The following is a 25,280-nucleotide window of genomic DNA, read 5'->3' on the forward strand; positions in this document are numbered from 1 at the left end:
TAGATTCCCAGATGGTATGTTGGAGGGCCAGGGTCTGGGACATTTCAGATCGAGTCTTCAGCATTCTTAAGTGAAAGGATGAACAACCAGAGGTTGTTCTGGGAGGGAGAATGTTGCGGTTCTGCAAAGGGAGTACAGGGAGTTAGGTGCTATGTTAAAGGGCAGGACCTTCAGGTTTGCAATCTCAGGATTGCTACCCATGCCATGTAGCAATCTGGTCTCATGTGAGACCAGAAATAGGAGGACTATACAGTTTAACACATGGCAAAGGAGTTGGTGTAGGAGGGAAGTGCATACGGTTTTTATTGGGCTCTCTTCCAGGAAAGATGGGACCTGTACGCAAGAGACGGTTTGCACCTGGACTGGATGGGAGAATATTCCAGGAGGAAGGACTGCTAGTGATGCATGGTGGGGTTTAATTGAGTTGCAGTGGGATGGAAACCAGAATGCCAGACTATTTAGTAGAGAGGTTGTAGAGACAGATGTTGGTCAAACCTCAGAAAAAGTCAACAATAAAAGGCATTAAGGGTGGAACTGAGAAATAAGAAAGATATGATCACATTAATGGGGCTATATTACAGACCACCCAACAGTCTGAGGGATTTAGAGGAACAAATTTGTAGAGAGATTGCAGACTGTTACAAGAAACATACAGTTGTTATAGTCAGTGATTTCAACTTTCCACATATTGACTGGGACTCCCATCCTGTAAAAGGGCCTAGATGGGATAGAGTTTGCCAAATATGTTCAGGAAAGTTTTCTTAATCAGTACATAGAAGTCACAACAAGGGAGTGTGCAATACTTGAACTGCTATTAGGGAATGAGACAGGGCAAGTGACAAAAGTTTGTGTAGGAGAACAATTTCCATCTAGTGATCACACTGCCATTAATTTCAAGGTAAATATGCAAATAGTTAAGTCTGATTCATGGGCTGAGATTCTAAATTGGAGAAAGGCCAATTTTGATGGTATCAGAAATGATCTGCCAAGTGTGGATTGGAGCAGGCTGGTTTCTGGCAAAAGTGTGCTTGGTACGTGAGAGGCCTTTGAAAGTGAAATTTTGAGGGTACAAAGCTTATATGTGCCTCTCTGTATAGAAGGTAAAGAGAAAAAGTGCAGGGAACCTTGGTTTTCAAGAGATATTGAGGCCCTGATTAAGTAAAAAAAGTATGCGGGAGGTATAGGCACAGGAACAAATAAGGTGCAAATGCAGTATAACAAATGCAAGAGCACACTTAAAGAAATCAGGAGTTTGGCATAGCAGACAAGGTGAAGGAGAGGGATTCTACAGATAAGAGCACATTTTGATAAAAAGAACACTAATGTAGACTATTAATCTAAATGGGGAGAAAATTCAAACATCAGAAGTGCAGCGGGACTTAGGAATCCGCGTGCAAGACTCCCAGAAGCTGTTTATTTCAAGGGAAATAGAACATAAAAGCGATGAGATACTGCTGAGTCTGCACATAGAATATTATCAACAGATGTTTTGTCATTGGAGAGAGTCCAGATGTTCATGAGGATTCCAAGAATGAAGGAATTGACATGAGGACCAGTTAGCTGCTTTGGGTCTGTACTCACTGGAATTTAGAAAAATCTGGGGGGGCTCTCAATGAAACTTACCAAATGTTGAAAGGATGAGATCAGGCATAAAAGAGAGGATGTTTCCTATGCTGGGGGTATCCAGAGCTAGAGGGCACAGCCTCAAAATTGAGGGGTGACCTTTTAGAACGGAAGTAAGGAGGATTTTTTTTAGCCTAAGAGTAGTGACTCTGTGGAATGCTCCGCCACAGGCTGCAATGGAGGCCAAATCCGTGCGTATATTTAAAGCAGAAGTGGATAGTTCCCTGATTCCTGATTGGTCAGGGCGTCAAAGGATATGGTAGGAAGGCAAGTGTATGGAGTTGAATGAGATCCAGGATCAGCATGATGGAATGGTGGAGTAGATTTGATTGGCTGAATGGCCTAATTCTGTTCCTATGTCTTACAGTCTTATGGATTGCAAGGGACAAAATTGGTCCTCTGGAAGATCAAAGTGGTAATACATTGTGGAGCCAAAAGAGGTGGGGAAGATCTTAGATGTAATTTTTGCATCTGTATTACTCAGGATACTGACACAAAGTCTAGAAATGGGACATAGCAGCTTTGCTGCATCAACTTCATGGACCCTATACAGGTTAAAGAGGAGGAGGTGTTTGCTGTCCTGAGGGAAGTCAGGGTGGATAAATCACCATGGCCTCAAAAGATGTTCTCTCAGAGCCTACAGGAGGCAATTGCAGAAATTGCAAGGCAAAGATATTTAAATCTTCCTATGCGACAGGAGAGGTACCAGAGGATTGGAGGATAGCCAATGTTGTTCGCTGCTTAAAAAGGGCTCCAAACATAGGCCAGGAAGTTGCAGACCACAGACTTTGACATCAGTAGTAGGCAAGTTATTGTAAGTTATCCTAAGGGACCAGATATACAAGTATTTGGATAGACCTGAACTGATTAAGGATAGTCAGCATGGCTTCATGCATGGTAGGTCATATCTAAACAATCCTACAGTTTTTTGAGGAAGTTACCAGAAAATTGGATGAAGTCTACATGGGCTTCAGCAAGGCATTTGACAAGGTCCCACATGAGAGGTTGGTCAAAAAGGTTCAGTCGCTTGACGTTTAAGATGAGGTAGTAAATTGGATTAGCATTGGCTTTGTGGCAGAAATCAGAGAGTGGAGTACCATGTTGCCTCTTAGACAGCAGGCCTGTGACTAGTGGTGTGCCACAGGAATCGGTGTTGATGTGGTTATCTGGATCAGCAAATTTGTGGATGACATCAAGTTTGGCAGTGTAGTGAACAGTGAGAAATGCTATCATAGCTTGCTGGGGGACCTGCAGCAACTGGAAAAATGGCAGATGGAGTTTAATTCAGACAAGAGCAAGGCATTGCTCATTGGTAGGACCACCCAGGGTAGGTCTTACAGAGTAAATGGTAGGGCACTGAGGAGAGTGGTAGAATAAAGGGATCTGGGAATACTGGTCCATAATTCATTGAAAGTGGCATCACGGGTCAATATTAGTCATAAACAAAGCATTTGGCTTTCATAAATCAAAGTACTGATTACAGGAGATGTGATGTTATGTTGAAGTTATATTAGATGTTAGTGAGGCCTAATTTGGAGTAATATGTGCAATTTTAGTCACCTACCTACAGGGAAAATTGTAAATAAGTTTTAAAGAGTACAGAGAAACTTTACAAGGATGTTGCTGGGTCTGGACAAATTGATTTATAAGGAAATATTGAATAGGTTAGGACTTCATTCCTTAGAATGTATAAGATTGAAGAGAGATTTGATAAAATTATGAGAGGTATAAATAGGATAAATGCAAACAGGCTTTTTCCACTGAGGTTGAGAGGGCCTATAAGAGGTCATGGGTTGAGGGTGAAAGGTGAAAAGTTTAAGGGGAACATGAGGGGAAACTTCTTCACACAGAGGGTTCTGCAAGTGTGTAACGACTTGCCAGCACAAGTGGTGCACAGCAAGCTCAATTTCAACACTTAAGTGAAGTTTGGATAGGTACACGGCTGGTAAGGGTACGGAGGGCCATGGTCCCAGTGGAAGGTCAATGGAAATAGGTTCGGCATGGACTAGATGGGCTGAAGGTCCTGTTTCTGTGCTGCACTTTTCTAGGATTCTATACCCTTTGAGTGATCAAAAAATGGGCACTGCTGGCCAAAAGTCCAACAATTACCCCCTGTTGTGATGGAAAATAACTGGTTCTTTGAGTCTCAACTGTAGAGGCCTGGACACACACAGTTTTAATAATAAGGAATTTATTTACAAGGGGAAGTCAACACAAGCAACTACAATATTCTAACAAAAACATATTTAGGGTTAACACATGTGGGGAAGGTTGGGTTGGCTGTACAATACACAGAAAGAGGTGTGGGGACAGGGTAGTTACACATACAAAGAACAAGGGAAAAGCACTACGACAGCTATCCCCCTTGACCTTGGATAGCTGCAGCTCCCTTACCAGGACAAGCGATAAACCTTCCAAACATAAATCAATGCACTTACCTTAAATGAGGTGGTCTGTAAGAAAGAATAAGCCAGGCACAAGTCTCACCTTTTATAGCATTGGGCTGGGTGAGATAATCCAATTAAGGTGACCAATAATTTAGGTGTGCATTGATTAGTTGGGAGGAACCAAATGTTGATTGGCATGTGGTGTGTCCTCCGACCAGCCAGGTGGCAGTGCATCTGTCACGTGGCCGGTTTCTCTGGATACACTCCCAGACAGAGTGGAACAATTCAGGACAGTTAACCTCTCCACTACATGCAGTATTCCAGACACACAACAAGAAGCCAGATTTCTAAGATTGCCAACTGACCTGACAGGGTACAGACTTGCCTCTCCAGGCATTCAATTCAGGCCTCTGAATAGTAGCTCTTAATTCAATTGCTCTGCTAACATACCATGGCCACACTACTGCCTCGGTCAAGCTTTCCTGTACAGAATTTTTAAAACATAGTCCCATCTTTTAAAGATAATGGGAATTAATAATTTTTTAAAAGATAGCAATAGTGTACCTCATGACCCTTCTTTGATATTGAGATATTAACCAGTCTTTAAGTTCTAATCAATTTCTTTCTTACATGATTTGTGTTTCCTTGTGATTGATGCATTTCTAATGCTATGTGCCTGCGATGCTACTGTCAAGCAGCCCTTCTTTGCACCTGTGCACTCAAGAACTAACTCCTCTTTGACTTTGCACTCAGAGAACCATTTTATTTTAGGGAATCTTTGATCCCATTTGGTCATGGGCAAATGATACAAAACAAAGATTGATACTTTGGTAATTTTATTGTCAAGAAAAATAATGCCAGGCAGATACAAAATGGACAAATGGCCTCCACCCATCAATTCTTCATCAAAATTTTGTTTCAGATCTTCATTGATTCATTGTCTTGTTGGAGTCAAAAATGATGAACCACTGATGTGGCCAAGTGTGACATGTATATTGTTTATATTATTACAATATTGATTGAATATTCAGAGTCCATTCATAATAGCTGTTCTGTATGAGTTCTCTTAAGCTGCTTATCGATGTGCATCCCATCTAATTTTACACAAACTTTTTGCTTAAAGAAGAATGTACTTCTCAGAAATTTCAGATAGAATTTGTTACCGAGTTCAGAAAAATGTAGGGCTATGGGTAACCCTACATAATTTCTAAGGTAAGGACATGTTCAGCACAGTTTTGTGGGCCGAAGGGCCTGTACTGTGCTGTAGGTTTTCTATGTTCTTATGAATAATTGTGGTGGATAGAGCTTCGTTCAGGACTAATCTTGATCTTTAATTATCTATAACACAGTAATGAATGAATCAAATTTGTCCTGAATAGCTTTTCAATGGAGTAGGAATATTAGTCTTGAGCCTCTTTCTTTGTTGATCTGTAGAACCCCAATCCCTAAAACTTTCTGGCCTATTTCTCCCAGTTGCTTTCAGAAAAGGATCAAACTACACTCATAATTAGCACGTAGCAACTTTAAGAAACTTACTGGTAGAACTAGCATCTCTCAAGACTCCACTATAGCTATATCAGTGACTCCAGCACTCCACCACACTCGAATTCTCCATTTTTCTTCTACATTTCCAATATCTCTACCTATCCCCAAACCCCTCTGCCTCACCACCTTCTCCTCCTTGGACACACTAAAAACAAATTTAATTTTCTTGGGCTTGCTTTAACATTTTTTCTAAACCTCATAGAAGACCTTGTAACGGAATTGCCCAAGCTGTTCTTAAATATACATATGCTGTTTAAAAAAAATAACAACATACATTTTCATAGTTCTGCATTTATTGACAATTTTACTTACCTACAAAGTATGACAGCGTATCACCAGTAACACTGCAATTCAGTACACAGTCGTTGTGATACTTTTAGTAAACGTAACATAATAGATTTGAAAGCAAAGCTTCATTTACTTATCTTTCATAGAAAGAAAATACCCTTTGCATTGTGCTCTGGGCCCAACTTTTCCCATCTTAAATACAGCCATAAAACCCACATTAGTTAATTTTGCATGCATCATGAATGGCAATTTCCAAATTGTGGCAATACTGGAAACATGAAAGAGCATACAAAATATTCAAATTATTGATATTATTCTTGAACTATGTCAGATGTTATTTTGAACAGTCAATTTATATCTTCACTCCCTTGCAAGTGATTAAGTAGTTCTCCTACACTAAAGAGTTCAAGAGCTTTTAAAATAATGTAGAAAGACATTCAGACCAATCAGAGGGCGAGTTCATCTAAAGATTTTCCCTTTCTAGATAAGAATTTTAATTTCACTTCGTAGACAACAAAATCATTTCCAGATTTCTAAAAAAAAAGTATGTATTTATTGGGTCTATTGCTTCTTCAATAAACAAGATGGTAGTTGATTGAATTTTATCAGCTCCTCCAATGAAGCTCTGTAGTCTACAGGTCCGGGAACAAAACTCTTGATTGTATTTTTCTGAATTACAGGCGGCAACAAAGGCAACAATCCTAATGCACCGTTATAGCCTTACAGGAAAGGGAACATTTGCTTGAAAGACACGCAATGCTGGAAGCGATCAACAGAATAGATCACATCAGTAAAGAGGGAAACTGTAGACTTGTCATGTTATTAATCTTGATATCTGATGGTCGTTGTGTTAATATGTCAACCCTGCTTCTCTCTCCACTAATGCTGCCTGATCTGCTGTTTCTTTTCATTTTATTTCAGATTTGCAACATCTACATGCTCTACTTTTGAAAAAAATAAATCTGCATTGCAACTATTTAGCCATAGTTCACATATAAAAATATTTGCATGATGTGTACCTATAATACATTTAACAATAGAATTATCAGCTAATTGCTATATGTTCTGCAGAAAATTAAGTTCTTTGCATTCATATATATAACTATTTAAACTAAAATGCAAAAAAATCATTTGTTCTTATTTTAATCAAGCAATTATCTATCAGGTTCAATGGATATCCTATGCCAAACTAGGACAAAGCTGACTTCAATTGTTCCTGCACTTGCTTACTGAACATTATTCCTGCCAAAGCGAACTTGTGTGGGGTGGTGGAAGAGAAAATCAGTGCACATGTAAACAGCAGTTTCCAGCCACAGAAATTAGGCCAGCTGGAGTCACTGCCCTCATGAGGAAAAAGAGGTAGATTGTGTGGGGGTGGTGGGAGAAAAACATCTGGTGAAGATAAATGATTAAGTTATTTGAACCTTTGAAAGTGTTTACTGATGCATTATGCAAGCTGGATCTAAAGTAAATGTTTCAGACTAATTATTAAAAGTGCATTCTATAAATAATCACAGTTCTGTACTTGTTGAGGAAAAATAAAATAGAACATTTGACTTAAACACTTGCTTCATAAAATAATTAATACAAAGAGTGATCTTAAAGTAGCTGTGATCTCAACAAAACCAATGGTCAAAAATGTCACTAGCACAAGCAACAGGTTTCTTATGATAAAGAGGCTTAAGATGCAACATACTTTTAACAGACTTCACTCTCCAATGTTCTTAACAGCTGATAGGATAAAATGCTCAGTGACAGGACAGGAACAAATAAAGCCAGAGAAAAGGAAAATTACAACTTCAAACAGTGAGAAAAGGCTGCCTGCCATTACGCTACAAAAATCTATTTCTCATATGCTTATGTTTAATTCAAGTATGAAGGTCCTGGTTCTCCACTGTTGGTAGCTGCTCCCTCCAGTATGTGAATTGACTGTAGGTATCCGAACAAGGGAAGTCAGAAGAATTCTCTCTCTTTAGAAGAGGGAACACATGATCAACTATTTCGCTCAGCCTTACGTAGCTGGAAAAAAACAAGAGTTCTTCATGAGAAACTGAACACATGATTGCATCAGTACTTTTCTATTTACAAGCAGGAGAATGTGAGTGAATGCTCATATGGATATTTGTTCTTAAAATTTAATGTCATATCCCAGCAGATGCCACCAATGGCTCACTAAAACCAACAGGAAGAAAGGTCCTCAATTGCTTATGTAATAAAGACTTAATTTTGTACTTCTCTTCTGAAATACAGCCCCATTGAAGACAATTGAAGGGGACTTCTGAACTGTTTCAGCCACGATATTGGATAATTAGTTGTACTGATTAAGAACACATTTCTAGGCAGATCTCTTTGCTTTAAAGAAAATATGTTTTCTTAATAGGTGGTAGAAGCATGAAGCTCCCAAATGGCAGTGATTGAGAATTGTCCTTATGTTCTGGTGCTTCTGCATTTATCTACCCCTTCTTGTGACAAACAAATGTTGCCTATTTTATTGTGTGGGGTGGTTGAAAAGAAGTGGAAAAGAGGTTACTGATGGGGTCCATTACATATGATGGGAGGAGTGTCAATTACTCATTAGATGGGTATTACTTGCCACTTACCAACCCAGAATGAGGTACATTTCTAAATGCATGTGGGGATCAACTGCTCTACTTCTAAGGTGTTAATATTGAAATTGAATGTTGTACCATCAATAAAGCACATAACCCTACTCTGTGACCTTTTTAGGAAAGGTTATCAATCAATTTAAGTTGATCGGACCAAAGGAGCACAGGATTGTGAAATATTGGAAGGGAGTGTTTTGATTAGCTCTGAGCATCCAGTGCCATTATCTATATTGCCAGGTGTGACTCATCAACAATAGACCCCTGTTCCTCTCAATTTCCTTTGGGTTCAATTTTACTTTGACAGGTCAAATGCTGTCTCAATTTAAAAGTCAGTCACTCACACCTCAGCCACGTCTAGCAAGTGGTTAAGAAAGCAACAGATCTGTTGACCTTTATTGCAGATGGTAGATTTGTTTTGTTATAGTTGTAAAGGATGTTAGTGAGGCCACATTTGGAATACCATGTAGAGTTTTGGCCACCTTACCTAAAAATGGATATGGTAGCATTGGAGGCAGTTCAAAGGAGATTCAACTAAGAAGAATTCCTAGGATGAGAGGGATTTCCTATCAAAAGGCTGGACAGTATTGGTCAGTATTTCCTGGAATTTTGAAGAACGAGTAACCTTATCCAAACATTAAAAAAATAACAAGGGAGTTAATAATAAGGGTTGATGATGAGATGTTTTCGCTCATGGGAAGAGAGTCATAGACAAGAATAAAGCCACAAAATACGAGAGTAGTCATTTAAAACCAAGGTGTACAAAAATATCTTTGCTTATATTGTAGTGAATCTCTGGAATACTCTGTCCAGAAATGTGGTGGAGGCCACGTATTTAAGATGAAGAAAGATGGAATATCTGAAAGATCAAGGAATTGAGGAAACAGTCCAGAAGACAAGTTAAGCTTAGCACAGATCAGTAACAATGGACCATAAAAATAGAGAGCTATGGGTAACCAGAGGTAATTTCTAAGGTAAGGACATGTTTGGCACAGCTTTGTGAGCCGAAGGGCCTATATTGTGCTGTAGGTTTTCTATGTTCCTATAAAACACAGGAGCAGAATTAGGCCATTCAGCACATCAAGGCTGTTCCGCCATTTCATTATGGCTGATTCCAGATCCCAATCAACCCCATACACCTGCCTTCTCACCATATCCCTTGATGCCCCAAATAATTAAGAATCTATGAACTTGCGCTTTAAATATGCCCATGGACTTTGCCTCCACCACTGTCTATGGCAGAGCATTCCACAGATTTACTACTCTCTGGCTAAAAAAAAATCCTTCTTACTTCTGTTCTAAAAGGTCACCCCTCAATTTTGAGGCTGTGCCTGTAGATCAGGATACCACCCCAAGAGGAAGCATCTCCTCCATACCCACCCTATCTAGTCCTTTCAACATTCGTTAGGTTTCAATGAGATCCCCAATAGAGCCACACCACCGCCTATGTCTTCCTGCCTGTGCTTTCAATACAAAGTATATCCTTTGATGTTAAACTCATTAACTATGACCTTCTTTCAGTCACAACTCAGTGATGCCCAGAACATCATACCAACCAATCTCTAACTGCGCCTCTCGAGTTCATCCACCTTATTCCGAATGCTACGCATATTTAAATACAGCACCTTCAGTTCCGCATTCTTTGCCCCTTTGAATTTTGTCTCTGTGGTACATCTTAACTCTTGGCTCTGTCTGCAGATGTACCCAATCATTGGCTTGTCCTTCTTTACATTCATACTAAATATTACATCACCTACTTGTAAACCTGCTGGCTCATACTCAGCTCTATCAAACTGATTCCAATACCCCTGCCATGTTAGCTTAAACCATTCCCAACAGCTCTAGCAAACCTGCCCGCAAGAATATCGGTCTCCCTCAGATTCAAGTGCAACCCCATCTCTTCTGTACAGGTCACCCTACCCTAGAAGAGGTCCCAATGATCCAGGAATCTGAATCCCTGCCCCCTGCTCCAATTCTTCAGCCACGCATTTATCCACCACTCATTCTATTCCTATCCTCGTTGTTGCGTGGCACTGGCAGCAGTTCTGAGATTATTACCCTAAGGATCCTGCTTCTCAAATTCCTTCCCAAATCCCTGTATTATTTTTTCAGACCTCCACCCTTTCTCTACCCATGTCATTGGTACCAATATGTACCATGACTTTGGGTTGCCCACACCACCTTTTTCAAAATATTGTGGACGCGTTCAGAAACCTGATATGCAAACTACCATCTGTGTTTCTTTTTCTCATCCATAGAATCACCTATGGGTCCCCCAAAGTATGGAGTCCCCAATTACTGCTACCATCCTCTTCAGTTTCCTACCCTTCTAAGCCACAGGGCCAGATTCAGTACCAGAGCCAAGGCCACTGTTGCTTTCCCCAGGTAGCCCCCCCCCCCAAAAGAGGGGGGGAACAGCCACAGGGGTGCCTCCACTATCTGGCATTCTTCTTCCCTCTCCTGACAGTCACCCATTTATCTGTCTCCTGTAGCCCTGGGCTGACTACCTCCCCGTAGCTCCTGTCATCACCTCTTCACTTCCCCAAACAAGCTTCAGTTCCCTAAGGAGCTTCATCTCTACACACCCGGTGCAGATGCGGCCAAGTGCATCGTACTGAATGTCGGAACAGTCTCGAAGGACTTGGTGACCTTCTACTTGTATTTCCTTGTCTCCATCTTCTGAATTGACATTAGATTATGGTAGTATTGGGAATGTGAAGGGTTGCTGGGAATGAGTACGTAGGAATAGGAAGGGTCAGGGGCTTCAATTAGGAAGGTTTGTCCTGGGAAAATGGGAGATATGTGAGATGATCCTAGGATTAAAGAACAGTATAAAACAGATGATAGTGTGCAATAAAAATAGAAACAGCTTGCAGGTATAGGAGGGAACAAGAATCCTGACAAATGGCAATGCTCCATAAGGAAGTGGAATTTTAGACTTTGATAGTCATGGAAAAATAGTGCTGGACTGGCAAATGTGATGTTGGAGTAGTGGGAAAACAGTCTTGAAGTGTGATAGCACTGGGGAGATGTTGATCTGAAAACAAAGGGAGCAAGGATCATGTGATCTGGCAGAACTGGGTTAGGTTAAACCAGATGACCAGATGATCCGAATTAGAAAAGCAAACAATATCTGACAAAGGAATAAATAAGGATGGCAATGGGAAATGGAAGAGTAATTAGTTTTATTGGCATAAATTATGGGGATTAAATAGCAATAAAACTAATACACAAGTGGCAAGGAAAGAGTGAAAGATTCTGGTGGTTGGAATAGGGACAACAACATGAACCAGTTATGTTACTGTTTCAATTCATGACCTTGAATAGGTGTTTGTGTGGGCACAGGAAGTGTGATGGACAGATGGCAGAAAAATCAGGGTTACTCAGTGACAGAGGAATGGTGAGAATGGATAGAGTAGGGCCAATAAGGCAGGAGAGAGCAAAGGATAAAGCAGATCTGTAGTCCACTAAGATATTATATTTAGGTATACAACTTGTCTCACTAGAGAAAGATGGTGCTGGACCTAATTTTAGGAAATTAGGACAAAGGACAAAGCTCGGTGGCAGTGTGAAATATGAGGAGGTTGTTAGGAGAATGCAGGGTGATTTGGACAGGTTGGGTGACTGGGCAGATGCATGACAGATGCAGTTTAATGTAGATAAATGTGAGGTGGCAAGAAGAGGAAGGCAGATTACTAACTGAATGGTGTCAAGTTAGGAAAAGGGGAAGTACAACAAGATCTAGGTGTTCTTGGACATCAGTCACTGAAAGTAAGCATGCAGGTACAGCAGGCAGAGAAGAAAGCTAACGGCATGTTGGCCTTCATAACAAGGGGAGTTGAGTATAGGAGCAAAGAAGTCTTTCTACAGTTGTACAGGGCCCTGGTGAGACCACACCTGAAGTATTGTGTTCAGTTTTGGTCTCCAAATTTGAGGAAAGACATTCTTGCTATTAAGGGAGTGCAGCGTAGGTTCACAAGGTTAATTCCCGGAATGGTGAGACTGTCATATGTTGAAAGATTAGAGCTACTGGGCTTGGAGACACTGGAATTTAGAAGGATGAGAGGGGGCCTGATTGAAACATATAAGATTATTAAGGGATTGGACATGCTAGAGGCAGGAAACATGTTCTCAATCTTGTGTGAGTCCAGAACCAGAGACTACAGTTTAAGAATAAGGGGTAGGCCATTTAGAACGGAGTTGAGGAAAAATTTTTTCACCCAGAGAGTTGTGGATCTATGGAACGCTCTGCCTCAGAAGGCAGTGGGGACCATTTCTCTGGATACTTTCAAGAAAGAGTTAGATAGAGCTCTTAAAGAAAGTGGAGAAAAGAGATATGGGGAGAAGGCAGGAACAGGGTACTGAATGTGGATGATCAGCCATGATCACATTGAATGGCAGTGCTGGCTCAAAGGGCGGAATGGCCTACTCTTGCACCTATTGTCTATTGAAATGATGTGATTGATGTGTCAGTGGGACAGGTGATGGGTGAGAGAAGATAGTGACCAAAACACCAAATGTATGGAGAGGGACAAGGATGGTCTGGAAATTTAAGTCCTGAATTGGGAAAGGACAATTTCAAATATAGCATGGCCTGGCAAAAATAAACTTGGAATCATTTAAAACTGAAAGAGAGAGTTTGAAGCTAATGGGTTCTTTAAGGGTGAAAGGCATCCCAAGGAAGCCTGTAGAGCCAGAGATATCCAAAAAATGTATAGATAATGGCAAGAACTGCCCCACTGGAATGGCTTTACCCGCTAAAAACTCTCCCGCACAGGATACCTGTCATCGTTGGATATGATGGACAACTAAAATATAACAGGTATAGAAAAGCATAAAAGTACCCATTAACTTGACCTCCACAGCTGGCAGAGGCAATTAATTCTGCAGATTCGCTACCCACTACCTAAAGAAATTCCTCATCTCTGTTCTAACGGGATGTACTTGTCCTCTGAGGCTCTGCCCTCTTATTCTAGAATCTCCCTAGACACATTGCAGCACAGTGGAACTAAAGGATAATGTGTGGAAATGTCCCTTTAAAGTATTCAGATGAAAAGAATGCCTGCAGAACTTCAGATGAGGATGCCTACAAGTTGACAGCACACCAACCAAGAAGTGACCAAAGCCATCAATTCTGTCATCCACATCATTAACGTGTGATGTGAAAAGTAGCAAACCCAATATCAACACCTGCGGAACTCCACTAGTCACAGGCAGCTGACCAGAAAAGGCCCCCGTTATTCCATTGCTAGTAACTTTCCTGTTGTACAAGTTAACAACATCCACTGACTCAGTTGTCTATCCTGCCTGTAATTTCCTCAAAGAATTCCAACACATTTGTTGGACAAGATTTCCCCTCAAGGAAACCATGCTGATTCCAGACTACTTTAGCATTTGCCTCCATGTATCCTGACACCTCATGGTCAACAATGGACTCACTTCTTTGGCCATCTGCATTCCCCAAGAAAACTGACTATGTAGCTGGATAATTCAGTGAAGGTACTGGTTAAAGTCTGGTGCAAGCCTCCATCAATGGAAGCACTCAATGCTTTGCAGAGCTTAAAGCTGGATAAGTCCTCAGTATCAAATGATAATTATCCCAGGCCACAATGCCACGGAAGGTAAGAGAGTGCTGTAGCTCTGCCTGAGATTTTTACATCTTCATTAGACACAATGACTGCAGGACAGCAAGCATGGTATTGTAGCGGTGTGCTACATGCAGCGCTAAAATTACGACACGGAGTCGGTAACTGCAGTCGAAGGAAAAACTTTATTCGAAATCTTCAGCCTCACTTTTAAGCCTCCCTCAACCTGCACCCCCGTGGCGCAGAGGCTCCAAAGCTCTGTGCTCGCAAACCCCCGTAAGCTATCTAATTGTGAGCCGGTTCGGATGTGCCAGGAAATGGGTCGCCACATAACCCCCACCCCAGAACCGGCGATACACCCCCCAATGTCCACAGTCTGGGCCGGAACCTGCTTGGGAGGTCGGCCTCTGCGCCGAGGTGCCGGAAACTCGGCCGGTTGCGCCAGGTCCACATGGGCCGGTTTGAGGCGGTCCACCGTGAAAACTTCCTCTTTCCCCCCAACGTCCAGCACGAACGTGGACCCGTTGTTCCGGAGCACCATAAACGGCCCCTCGTATGGCCGCTGCAGCGGTGGCCGATGCCGGCCCTTCGTACAAACACAAACTTACAGTTCTGCAGGTCTTTGGGTACGCAGGTCGGGTTCCGCCCGTGCTGTGAAGTGGGTATGGGGGCCAGGTTACCGAGCTTCTCGCGTAGTCTGCCCAGGACTGCTGCAGGATCTTCCTCTTGCCCCCGTGGGGCTGGTAGGAACTCCCCGGGGACGGCCAGGGGCGTGCCGTGTACCAACTCGGCCGACGAGGCGTGCAGGTCGTCCTTGGGCGCTGTGCGGATGCCGAGTAGGACCCAGGGAAGCTCGTCCGCCCAGTTGGCTCCTCGCAGGCGGGCCATGAGGGCCAACTTCAGGTGACGGTGGAAACGCTCCACTAGCCCGTTCGACTGTGGGTGGTAGGCAGTTGAGTGGTGCAGCTGAGTCCCCAAAAGGCTGGCCATAGCTGACCACAGGCTGGAGGTGAACTGGGCGCCTCTGTCGGAGGTAATGTGGGCCGGTACACCAAAGTGAGATATCCAGGTGGTGATCAGGGCTCGGGCGCAAGATTCGGAGGTGGTGTCGGTGAGCGGGACCGCCTCTGGCCATCTTGTGAACCGGTCCACGATAGTCAGGAGGTAATGTGCTCCGCGCGACACTGGCAGGGGGCCCACGATATCCACATGAATGTGGTCGAAACGCCGGTGGGCGGGATGGAACTGCTGCGGTGGGGCTTTGGTGTGCCGCTGCACCTTGGCCGTCTGGCAGTGCATGCACGTTTTGGCCCATTCACTGACCTGTTTGCAGAGTCCGTGCCAAATGAACCTGCTGGAAACCATCCAGACAGTCGTCCGGATGGAGGGATGCGCCAAGTTATGAATGGAGTCGAAAACACAGCGCCACCAGGCTGTCGGGATGACGGGACGGGGCTGGCCGGTGGCGACGTCACAGAGTAGGGCCCTCTCACCCGGGCCCACGGGGAGGTCCTGGAGCTGCAAACCGGAGACTGCGGTTCTGTAACTCGGAATCTCCTCATCTGCCTGCTGTGCCTCTGCCAGTGCCTCAAAGTCTACCCCTTGGGAAAGGGCATGAACGGTAGGGCGAGAGAGCGCATCAGCCACAACATTGTCCTTACCCGAGACGTGCCGGACATCCGTCGTGTATTGAGAGATGTAGGACAGGTGGCGTTGCTGGCGGGACGACCAGAGGTCGGACGCTTTTGTAAACGCAAAGGTAAGCGGTTTGTGGTCCGTGAACGCGGTGAAGTGCCGACCTTCTAGGAAGTACCTGAAATGCCGGATTGCCAGGTAGAGCGCCAACAGTTCCCGGTCGAAAGCACTGTACTTGAGCTCGGGTGGCCGCAGGTGTTTGCTGAAAAATGCCAGGGGTTGCCAGCGACCTGCGATGAGTTGCTCCAGCACCCCACCGACTGCCGTGTTAGATGCGTCCACTGTGAGGGCGGTAGGGGCGTCCACTCTGGGATGTACTAGCATTGCGGCATTCGCCAAAGCTTCCTTCGTTTGAACGAAAGCGGCGGCGGACTCCTCGTCCCAGGTAATGTCCTTGCTCGGACCCGACATCAGGGCGAACAGGGGGCGCATGATCCGGGCAGCTGAAGGGAGGAAGCGGTGGTAGAAATTGACCATACCTACGAATTCCTGAAGGCCTTTGATCATGGTGGGTCGGGGGAAGTGGCAGACCGCATCTACCTGAGCGGGCAGAGGGGTTGCTCCGTCTTTAGTAATCCTGTGGCCCAGGAAGTCAATGGTATCGAGTCCAAACTGGCATTTGGCGGGGTTGATTGTAAGACCGTACTCACTCAGTCAGGCGCAGAGTTGACGGAGGTGGGACAGATGCTCCTGACGACTGCTGCTGGCTATGAGGATGTCGTCCAAATAGATGAACGCGAAGTCCAGGTCCCGTCCCACCGCGTCCATTAGCCGCTGGAACGTCTGTGCGGCATTCTTCAGGCCGAACGGCATGCGGAGGAACTCGAAAAGGCCAAACGGGGTGATGAGAGCCGTTTTGGGGACGTTGTCAGGATGCATCGGGATTTGATGGTACCCTCGGACGAGTTCTACCTTGGAGAAGATCCGTGCGCCGTGCAGGTTTGCTGCAAAGTCCTGAATGTGCGGCACAGGGTAGCGGTCCGGTGTGGTAGCCTCGTTCAGCCTGCGGTAGTCGCCGCACGGTCTCCAGCCTCCCGTCGCTTTGGGCACCATGTGCAGGGGGGAGGCCCATGGGCTGTCGGACCGCCGGATGATCCCCAATTCCTCCAACCTCTGGAACTCCTCCTTCGCCAGTCGGAGCTTGTCCGGGGGAAGCCGCCGAGCGCGGGCGTGGAGGGGTGGTCCCTGGGTCGGGATGTGGTGCTGTACGCCGTGTCGGGGCATGGCCACTGTGAACTGCGGTGCCAGAACCGATGGGAAATCCGCCAGGACCCTGGTGAAGTCGTTATCGGACAGCGTGATGGAGCCGAGGTGAGGGGCTGGCAACTGGGCTGCACCCAGGGAGAATGTCTGAAAGGTCTCGGCGTGTACCAGTCTCTTCCTGGGCAGGTCGACCAGTAGGCTGTGAGCCCGCAAAAAATCCGCACCCAGAAGCGGTTGGGTTACGGCGGCCAGTGTAAAGTCCCACGTGAACTGGCTGGAGCCGAACTGTAGCTGCACCTGACAGGTGCCATAGGTCCTTACTGTGCTGCCGTTCACGGCCCTCAGGGAGGGACCCGGTGCCCTGCTGCGGGTGTCGTAACTCGTCTGAGGTAAAACGCTGATCTCGGCACCAGTATCGACCAAAAACCGGCATCCCGACCTTCTATCCCACACATACAGGAGGCTATCCCGATGGCCAGCCGCCGTAGCCATCAGCGGCGGCTGGCCCTGGCGTTTCCCGGGAACTTGCAGGGCGGGCGACTACGGTGGGCTTCTGCGCCCCACCGCTGGTGGTAGAAGCACCAGTGTTCCTTGGGCCGGGGGTTGGCGGGCTCTGCGGCCGGGCCTGGACTGGTTTGCTGCCAGGAGCGGGGCTGGGAGATCCGTGCGATGGACGCCCCGCTCAACTTTTTGGCGTTCCACAGCAAGTCCGCCCAGGCTGCCACCTTCCGGGGGTCACTGAAATCCGCGTCGGACAGCAGCAGGCATATGTCCTCGGGCAGCTGCTCCAGGAATGCCTGCTCAAACATGAGGGAGGGCTTGTGTCGTCCGGCCAGAGACAACATCTCATTCATTAAAGCCGATGGAGGTCTGTCTCCCAAGCCATCCAGGTGCAGTAAACAGGCAGCCCGCTCGCGCCGTGAGAGTCTGAAAGTCCTGAGGAGCAGGGCTTTGAATTCCGTGTACTTGCCGTCTACCGGGGGCAACTGTACGAACTCCGCGACCTGGGCCGCTGTGTCCTGGTCGAGGGAGCTCACCACGTAGTAGTAGCGGGTGTCTTCTGAGGTGATCTGGTGAACGTGGAATTGGGCTTCAGCTTGCTGGAACCATAGGTTCGGTCGCTGTGTCCAGAAACCCGGCAGTTTCAACGAAACCGCATGAACAGAGGCGGCGTCGGTCATTTCTGGTCCAAAAATCGTTTGGATCGTTGGGGTCACCAATTGTAGCGGTGTGCTACATGCAGCGCTAAAATTACGACACGGAGTCAGTAACTGCAGTCGAAGGAAAAACTTTATTCGAAATCTTCAGCCTCACTTTTAAGCCTCCCTCAACCTGCCCCCCGTGGCGCAGAGGCTCCAAAGCTCTGTGCTCGCAAACCCCCCTAGGCTATCTAATTGTGAGCCGGTTCGGATGTGCCAGGAAATGGGTCACCACAGTACTACTTTTCAAGAAAGCAATTAGGGAAAAATCTGGTAACTGTAGACCTGTCAGCTTAACATCACTGATGGGAAGACTCTTGAAAAACTGCTTGAGGGAGGGAGATCAATGATCAAATAGAAAGGTGGGGACTAATCAGAGACAGTCAATGTGGCTTTATTCATGATAGATCCTGTCTGACCAATGAGTGTGTTCTTTGAAGCTGTAACAAAGTGCATTGATGAAGGTATGGCAGATGATGCAATTTAATGGACTTTAAAGCCTTTTGACAAGGTCCCACATAGAAAACTGCTTCAAAAGGTTAGTGCCCATGCATCCAGTACAAGTTGGCAAACTGAATCCAAAATTGGCTTGGCAATAAGACAGATGTGGTGATGGCAGAGGATTGCTTTTGCGATTGAATTCCTGTGTTCCACAAGGATCAAAGTACACGAGTGATTCCATGTATAAGGCAAGTGAGCAAGTTTGAGACTCATCCCTAACAATCGATTCCAACAACTTCCCAACCACTGATATCAAGCTAACAGGTCTATAGTTTCCTTTCTACTGCCTCCCACCCTTCTTAAATAGCAAAACAACATTTGCAATTTTCCAGTCACCCGGTACAATGTGAGACCCTTATTAATTCTTGAAAGATCCTTGTTAATGCAAGTTTGAACACAAAGAATGATAGTTAATGAAAGCATGGAGGGGAGGCTTAGGCTGCAGAGAGATGGTGATGTGTTATTGAAATGAGCTGAAAAGTAGCAGACGGGAATTTAATTCAGATAAATATGAAGTGATGCATTTTGGGAGCTCTAATGAGGCTAAAATATACAGCATAATTGGTAGGGTCTCACAGAGTATTGAGGAAGGGGATCTTGGAGTACATCCACAGATTCATGAAAGGTGGCAACACAAATAGGTATTGTGATTAAGGCGGCATAAAGGATTCTGGACTTCGCTGGTCAGAGCACCAAACACAGATGTAAAGAGATTCTGCACCCACTTTATAAAACCTCAGTCATTTCTGCTAAAGGAAGCCACAAGTTATCTGAGGAACAAAATTTTTGTCCATCTGGGGTTGACTGGTACTGGAGTGCACTGTCTGAGGGGTGAGTTGACGCAGAGGCTCTCACAATATTTAAGTACTTGTGAATCACCAGGCAGTCAGCTCTAAACCAAGGATGGTAAGTTTGAATAGTATAAATGGGTGATGGATAACCAGCATGGGTTTGTTGGGCTGAAGGTTGTGTTTCTGTGTCATCCGATAATAACATTCAAAACTAGGTTTAGAGATAATATTTCCCAGCATCTGGAAATGTATTAAACTCTATGGGTTCCAGAATAAGCTCTGTATTTAAAACAATTCTTGGAAAAGAAAAGGCATCTATTAAAAGAAAATACTTAATCTGTTAGATTAAGGAATGAAATGTACTCACGATGATACACTGGTCTTTGCATGTTCCTGTATTAGTTCACCTTTAGGATTGACTGTAAAAATTCGGTTTGTTGGGACACCGACTTGTTTATAAGAATAAACATCCTGTAAGATGGGTGGGGAAAAAGAAAATAAAAACATGTTTGCAGTCTCAACTCATTTTTAATGTGGTCATTTGCAATCCAGTTCAAAAGCAGATGAAATGTTTCTAATGAATTATATTACCTTCGGGGAATTTATTCATTTAGAACAATCTGTGATTAGGGTGGAGTACAAAATGATTGTACAAATTAATGTAATAATTAATAGACAACACAGTCATTTGTTTTTTTTTTAAATGGTTCACCTTCATGATCCTTTTGACCAGTTGTAGAGGGATTTTTCAAGGAAGAAGAATGCCCCCAATTGCTTACAGAAATAGAGAGATACTCTCACTCCCACTGGAGCTATATTTCTGCCGTGACATTTGTTCTCAGAGAGGAAGCCAAGGCTGATAGTGACAGGCAGGACTGCCCGGAACACATTCTGCATACAGCCCTACATCTGTCGCACATGATTTAAAACTGGATAGGCAACACCTCACAGTCAGTGATCTCACCCATCATTCTCACATCTTCTGCTTTAAAAAAAAAAGTGGCAATGGCTTATTTTTAGATGCTGGGATTCCCTGAAGAATTGTGGATTTTAAAAGCGGATGAAATGGCTAATTTTATACATTAGAAAATGCTAATTTTTTTCAGAAACTTACAAATGAATTTGCAGAAATGCTGCTGTTGATCTGCAACAGGCATCTTCTGAATGCACCAATCAAAAAATTAAGATGGACATTTAAAATATTAGAAATGGGTAGGTCTAAGTATTCCAGTGAGGCAGACAGCATGCTATAAATTGTCTCTGGAAATTGAATATCATCCCATAAGATATAGGAGCAGAAGTGGGCCATTTGGCCCATCAAGTCTGCTCCGCCATTCAATCATGTGCTGATCCAATTCTTCCAGTCATCCCCACTCCTCTGCCTTCTCACTACACCCTTTGCTGCCCTGGCTAATCAAGAAACTATCTATCTCTGCCTTAAATACACCCAATGACTTGGCCTCCACAGCTGCTCGTGGCAACAAATTGCACAGATTTACCACCCTCTGACTAAAGTAATTTCTCTGCATCTCTGTTCTAAATGGACATCCTTCAATCCTGAATTCGTGCCCTCATGTCCTAGACTCCCCTACCATGGGAAATAACTTTGTCATATCTAAGCTGTTCAGGCCTTTAACATTTGGAATGTCTCTATGAGACCCTCCCCCCTCATTCTCCTGAACTCAGCCCAAGAGCTGCCAGACATTCCTCATATGGTAACCCTTTCATAGCTGGAATTATTCTCGTGAATCTTCTCTGAACCCTCTCCAATATTAGTATATCCTTTCTAGAATAAGGAGCCAAAACTGCACATAATACTCCAAGTGTGGTCTCACGAGTGCCTTATAGAGTCATAACATCACAGCCCTGCTCTTATATTCTATCTCTAGAAATGAATACCAACATTGCATTTGCCTTCTTCACCACTGACTCAACCTGGAGGATAAACTTTAGGGTATCCTGCACAAGGACTCCCAAGTCCCTTTGCATCTCTGCATTTTGATTTATCTCCCCACCTAAATAATAGTCTGCCAGTTTATTTCTTCCACCAAAGTGCATGGCCACAGAATTTCCAACACTGTATTTCATTTGCCACTTCTTTGCCCATTCCCCTAAACAACCTAAGTCTCTCTGCAGGCTCTCTGTCTCCTCAACACTACCCAGTCCTCCACCTATCTTTGTATCATCAGCAAATTTAGCCAAAAATCCATTAATCCCATAGTCCAAATTATTGACATACATCATTAAAAGCAGCGGTCCCAACACCGACCCCCGTGGAACTCCACTGGTAACTGGCAGCCAGCCAGAATAGGATCCCTTTATTCCCACTCTCTGTTTTCTGCTGATCAGCCAATGCTTCACCCACGCTAGTAACTTCCCTGTAATTCCATGGGCTCTCATCTTGCTAAGCAGCCTCATGGGCGGCACCTTGTCAAAGGCCTTCCAAAAATCCAAGTACACCATATCTACTGCATCCCCTTTGTCTACCCTGCTTGTAATTTCCTCAAAATAACTGAAGTAGGCTAATCAGGCAAGATTTTTCCTTTCAGGAAACCATACTGGCTTTCGCCTATCTTGTCATGTTCCTCCAGGTATTCCATAATCTCATCCCTAACAATCGATTCCAACAACTTCCCAACCACTGATGTCAGGCTAAAAGGTCTATAGTTTCCTTTTTGCTGCCTCCCACCCTTCTTGAATAGTGGTGTAACATTTGCAATTTTCCAGTCATCCAGTACAATGCCAGAATCTATTGATTCTTGAAAGATCCTTGTTAATATCTCTCCAGCTACTTCCTTCAGAACCTGAGGGTGCATTCCATCAAGTCTAAAAGATTTATCCACCCTCAGACCATTAAGCTTCCTGAGCACCTTCTCAGATGTAATTTTCACTACACATACTTCACTTCCCTGACACTCCTGAATGTCTGGTATACTGCAAACGTCTCCCACTGTGAGGACTGCTGCAAAATATGCATTCAATTCCTCTGCTCTCTCTGCATCTCTCATTACAATATCTCCAGCATCATTTTTTATTGGTCCTACATCTCCCCTCAACTCTCTTTTCCTTTTTATATACTTAAAAAAGCTTTTCGTATCTTCTTTGATATTAGTCACCAGCTTCCTTTCATAATTCATCTTTTCTTTCCTAATGACCTTCTTAGTTTCCTTCTGCAAGTTTTTAAAAGCTTCCCAATCCTCTATCTTCCCACTAGCTCTGGCTTCTTTGTATGCCCCCACTTTTAGAATTTGGAATATATCAGTCGTACACTTCTCTCATATTTCACAGAAACTTCAGTCACTGCTGCTCTGCTGTCCTTCCTGCTAAGTGTCCCTTTCCAGTCAACTTTGGCAGCCAGTTCCCCTCTCATGTAAATTCCTTTATTCCACTGATATACCGATACACTGGAATTTAGCTTCTCCTCAAATTTCAAAGTGAACTCCATCATATTGTGATCACTGTTCCCTAAGGGTTCCTTAACCATAAGCTCTCTTATCACCTCTGGATCATTGCATAACACCCCACCCAACAGCTGATCCCTAGTGGGCTCAACAACAAGCTATTCTAAAAGGCCATCCCTTAGACATTCTACACATTCTCCCTCAAGGTCCAGTTCTAGCCTGGTTTTCCCAATCCACTTTCATGTCGAAATCCCCAATGATTATCATGACATTGCATTCTCACACCCTTTTCTATCCCCGCTATAATTTGTAATCCACATCCCAGCTGCTGTTGGAGGCCTGTATACAACTGTCATACATCCTTTTATCTTTGCCATTTCTTAACTCAACCCATAGTGACTCGACAACTTCTGATCCCATGTCATCCCTTTCTAATGATTTAATATTATTTCTTAAACACAGGGCTCAAAAACCTTCAGCTGAAATACTCAAAACTAATCACAATGGCAAGTTGTTGATCTAAAACAAAAGCTAAAAGTAAGTTTCTTATAAGGCTATAACTCAGATCATTGGTCAAACTATGCTGGCCATAGCTAGGGCAGTTAGCATCAGCCAAAGTGAAGTCCAACCAGTGCATATGTTTGAGCCCAGGACATGCAAATTCAGGGAATCTGAAGCTGAGTGTCAGAGACTGAAAATCAGGGACAATATTGCAGAAGGTGGTGCTAAGGTTGCCTCTCCACTCTATCACAGTCTGCTCAATTGCAGAACAACAATTAACCTCTGACAACTATTTACATGAAGGAATAAAATACAACTTATTCAAATTTATTTGTGACTCAGTGCTAAGTGAGAATAAAAGCAGCCAGGAATTTACAGAGTCTACAAAAGCGTAGAGGCAGTTTAAAGAAGTGGGCAAGGATACAAAGCATAATTTGAGAAAATGAGTGTTACTCACTTTAGTATTAAAATACTGTTTTTTCAAACCATTTCCAAAATATTTCATTGCTCCCTTGTGGACAAGTTAATGACTAGACATCATTGCCCTAACTAGTTCTCCTTGATGACATGCTTAATCCCACTTCCAAGTTTCCCCACTGGTGTGGAATTAATCCATAGGACAAATGGGAAGTAGCAGGGAACTAAGGAAAAAATAACACAAGAACATTGAAAGCTGGTGGAGACAGAAACATTCACCACATCCAAAAAGAAATATTTATTAAATACTACCTACTCTGACCTCACAAACTCCAAGGCAGATCTATGATGAATCATTCTCAAACTTAACTGTTCAAAGCCTTCTAAAAAGTGGGAATCCCTGGCCCATAACCATTCAAACTAGAGCAGCAAAATTTGAGATGGCACTGAGAACTTGTGTCCCTTTGTCAGAAGCCCAGTAATCTAAAGCAGGTAGAGTTTACCACCTTCCAAACCATACAACTTCTCCCATTGTCAAGCACCTCCTTTCCCTACATGCAGGTTTTATTTTGGCCTTTGCAGCCACTTCAGAATCCAAAGACTTGGATTGGAAGCAAGTTATCCTTAACCCAGAAGTACTGCCCAAGAAGCAAAACAGATAAGAGACAAAAACCCTCACTATATCTATAAGAAGCCTGGATGAACACCAACTCAAAAGTAATGGAACAAAAGCTAGGAAGTAGAATAAGTGCATTTGATTTTATTCAGTCAACAAGCTCATGATTGACCATAAGCCCATAAGATACAAGAGAAGAGTTAGGCCAGTCAGCCTATTGAGTCAGCTCTGCCATTTGATCTTGGCTGATTATGAGCAAAACAACTTCAGCTTTAAATATACCAATGACTTGGCCTCCACAGCTTTCTGCGGCAATGAATACAACAGATTCATGAACCTTGAGCTAAAAAAAATCCTCATCTCTGTTCTAAAGATACATCCTTCAGAGGCTGCGTTCTCTGCTCCTAGACTTGCCCACTACTGGAAACATCCATTCCAAGAACATGCTATCTAGGCCTTTCAATACGTGGTAGGTTTCAATGAGATTCCAACCACTCCCCCCCACCACCCCCCCATTCAGCCAATCTCCAGCATGTAAGGTCCAAAGCCATCAAACGCTCTTCCTATGTTAATCCTTTCAATCCTAGGATTATTCTCATAAACTTGTCTAGACCCTCTCCAACCCAGCATATCCTTTGGATATGGGATCCAGAGGTGCTCACAATACTCCAAATTAGTCTCCCTCTGTGTGTCAATCTACACAGTTCTGTTCGCCTACAGCGGGGGTCGGCAACCTGCGGCTCCCGAGCCATTTGTGGCTCTTTCACCTCTGTGCTGCGGCTCCCTGTGGCTTTGGGAAATAATTGGTCAGTATTTAATTAAAATGTATTTTATGTTAGTTTGTTAGCTTTTGAAATGTAATTATGGTGATCTTGTACAACCTAAGTGTAGCGACACATTTCCTGCCACATCATAAAACGGCTCA

General features: G+C 44.0%; 1 protein-coding gene across 3 annotated transcripts in view; it reads right to left on the reverse strand.

Moving 5' to 3' along the window:
• Nucleotides 1-4,891: 4,891 nt before the first annotated feature.
• Nucleotides 4,892-25,280, reverse strand: part of LOC132400663 (phosphatidate phosphatase LPIN1-like) — a 76,398-nt gene continuing 56,009 nt past the window's right edge. Inside the window, exons 19-21 of one of the 3 annotated variants that reach the window (XR_009514328.1) lie at nt 23,780-23,963; nt 19,788-19,891; nt 7,832-7,862 (exon numbers count right to left, since the gene is read on the reverse strand). Coding sequence is in view for 2 of the 3 variants with exons in the window: in XM_059981876.1 (XP_059837859.1) it covers nt 7,712-7,862; nt 19,788-19,891 (255 nt within the window). In the remaining variant the exon portion in view is untranslated. Of the gene's footprint in view, nt 7,863-19,783; nt 19,892-23,779; nt 23,964-25,280 lie in introns of those variants that run through there. The other 2 variants (XM_059981876.1, XM_059981877.1) reach the window with 2 other exon arrangements.

Source organism: Hypanus sabinus, chromosome 10 (genome assembly GCF_030144855.1).
Source record: "Hypanus sabinus isolate sHypSab1 chromosome 10, sHypSab1.hap1, whole genome shotgun sequence".
Taxonomy (NCBI): domain Eukaryota; kingdom Metazoa; phylum Chordata; class Chondrichthyes; order Myliobatiformes; family Dasyatidae; genus Hypanus; species Hypanus sabinus.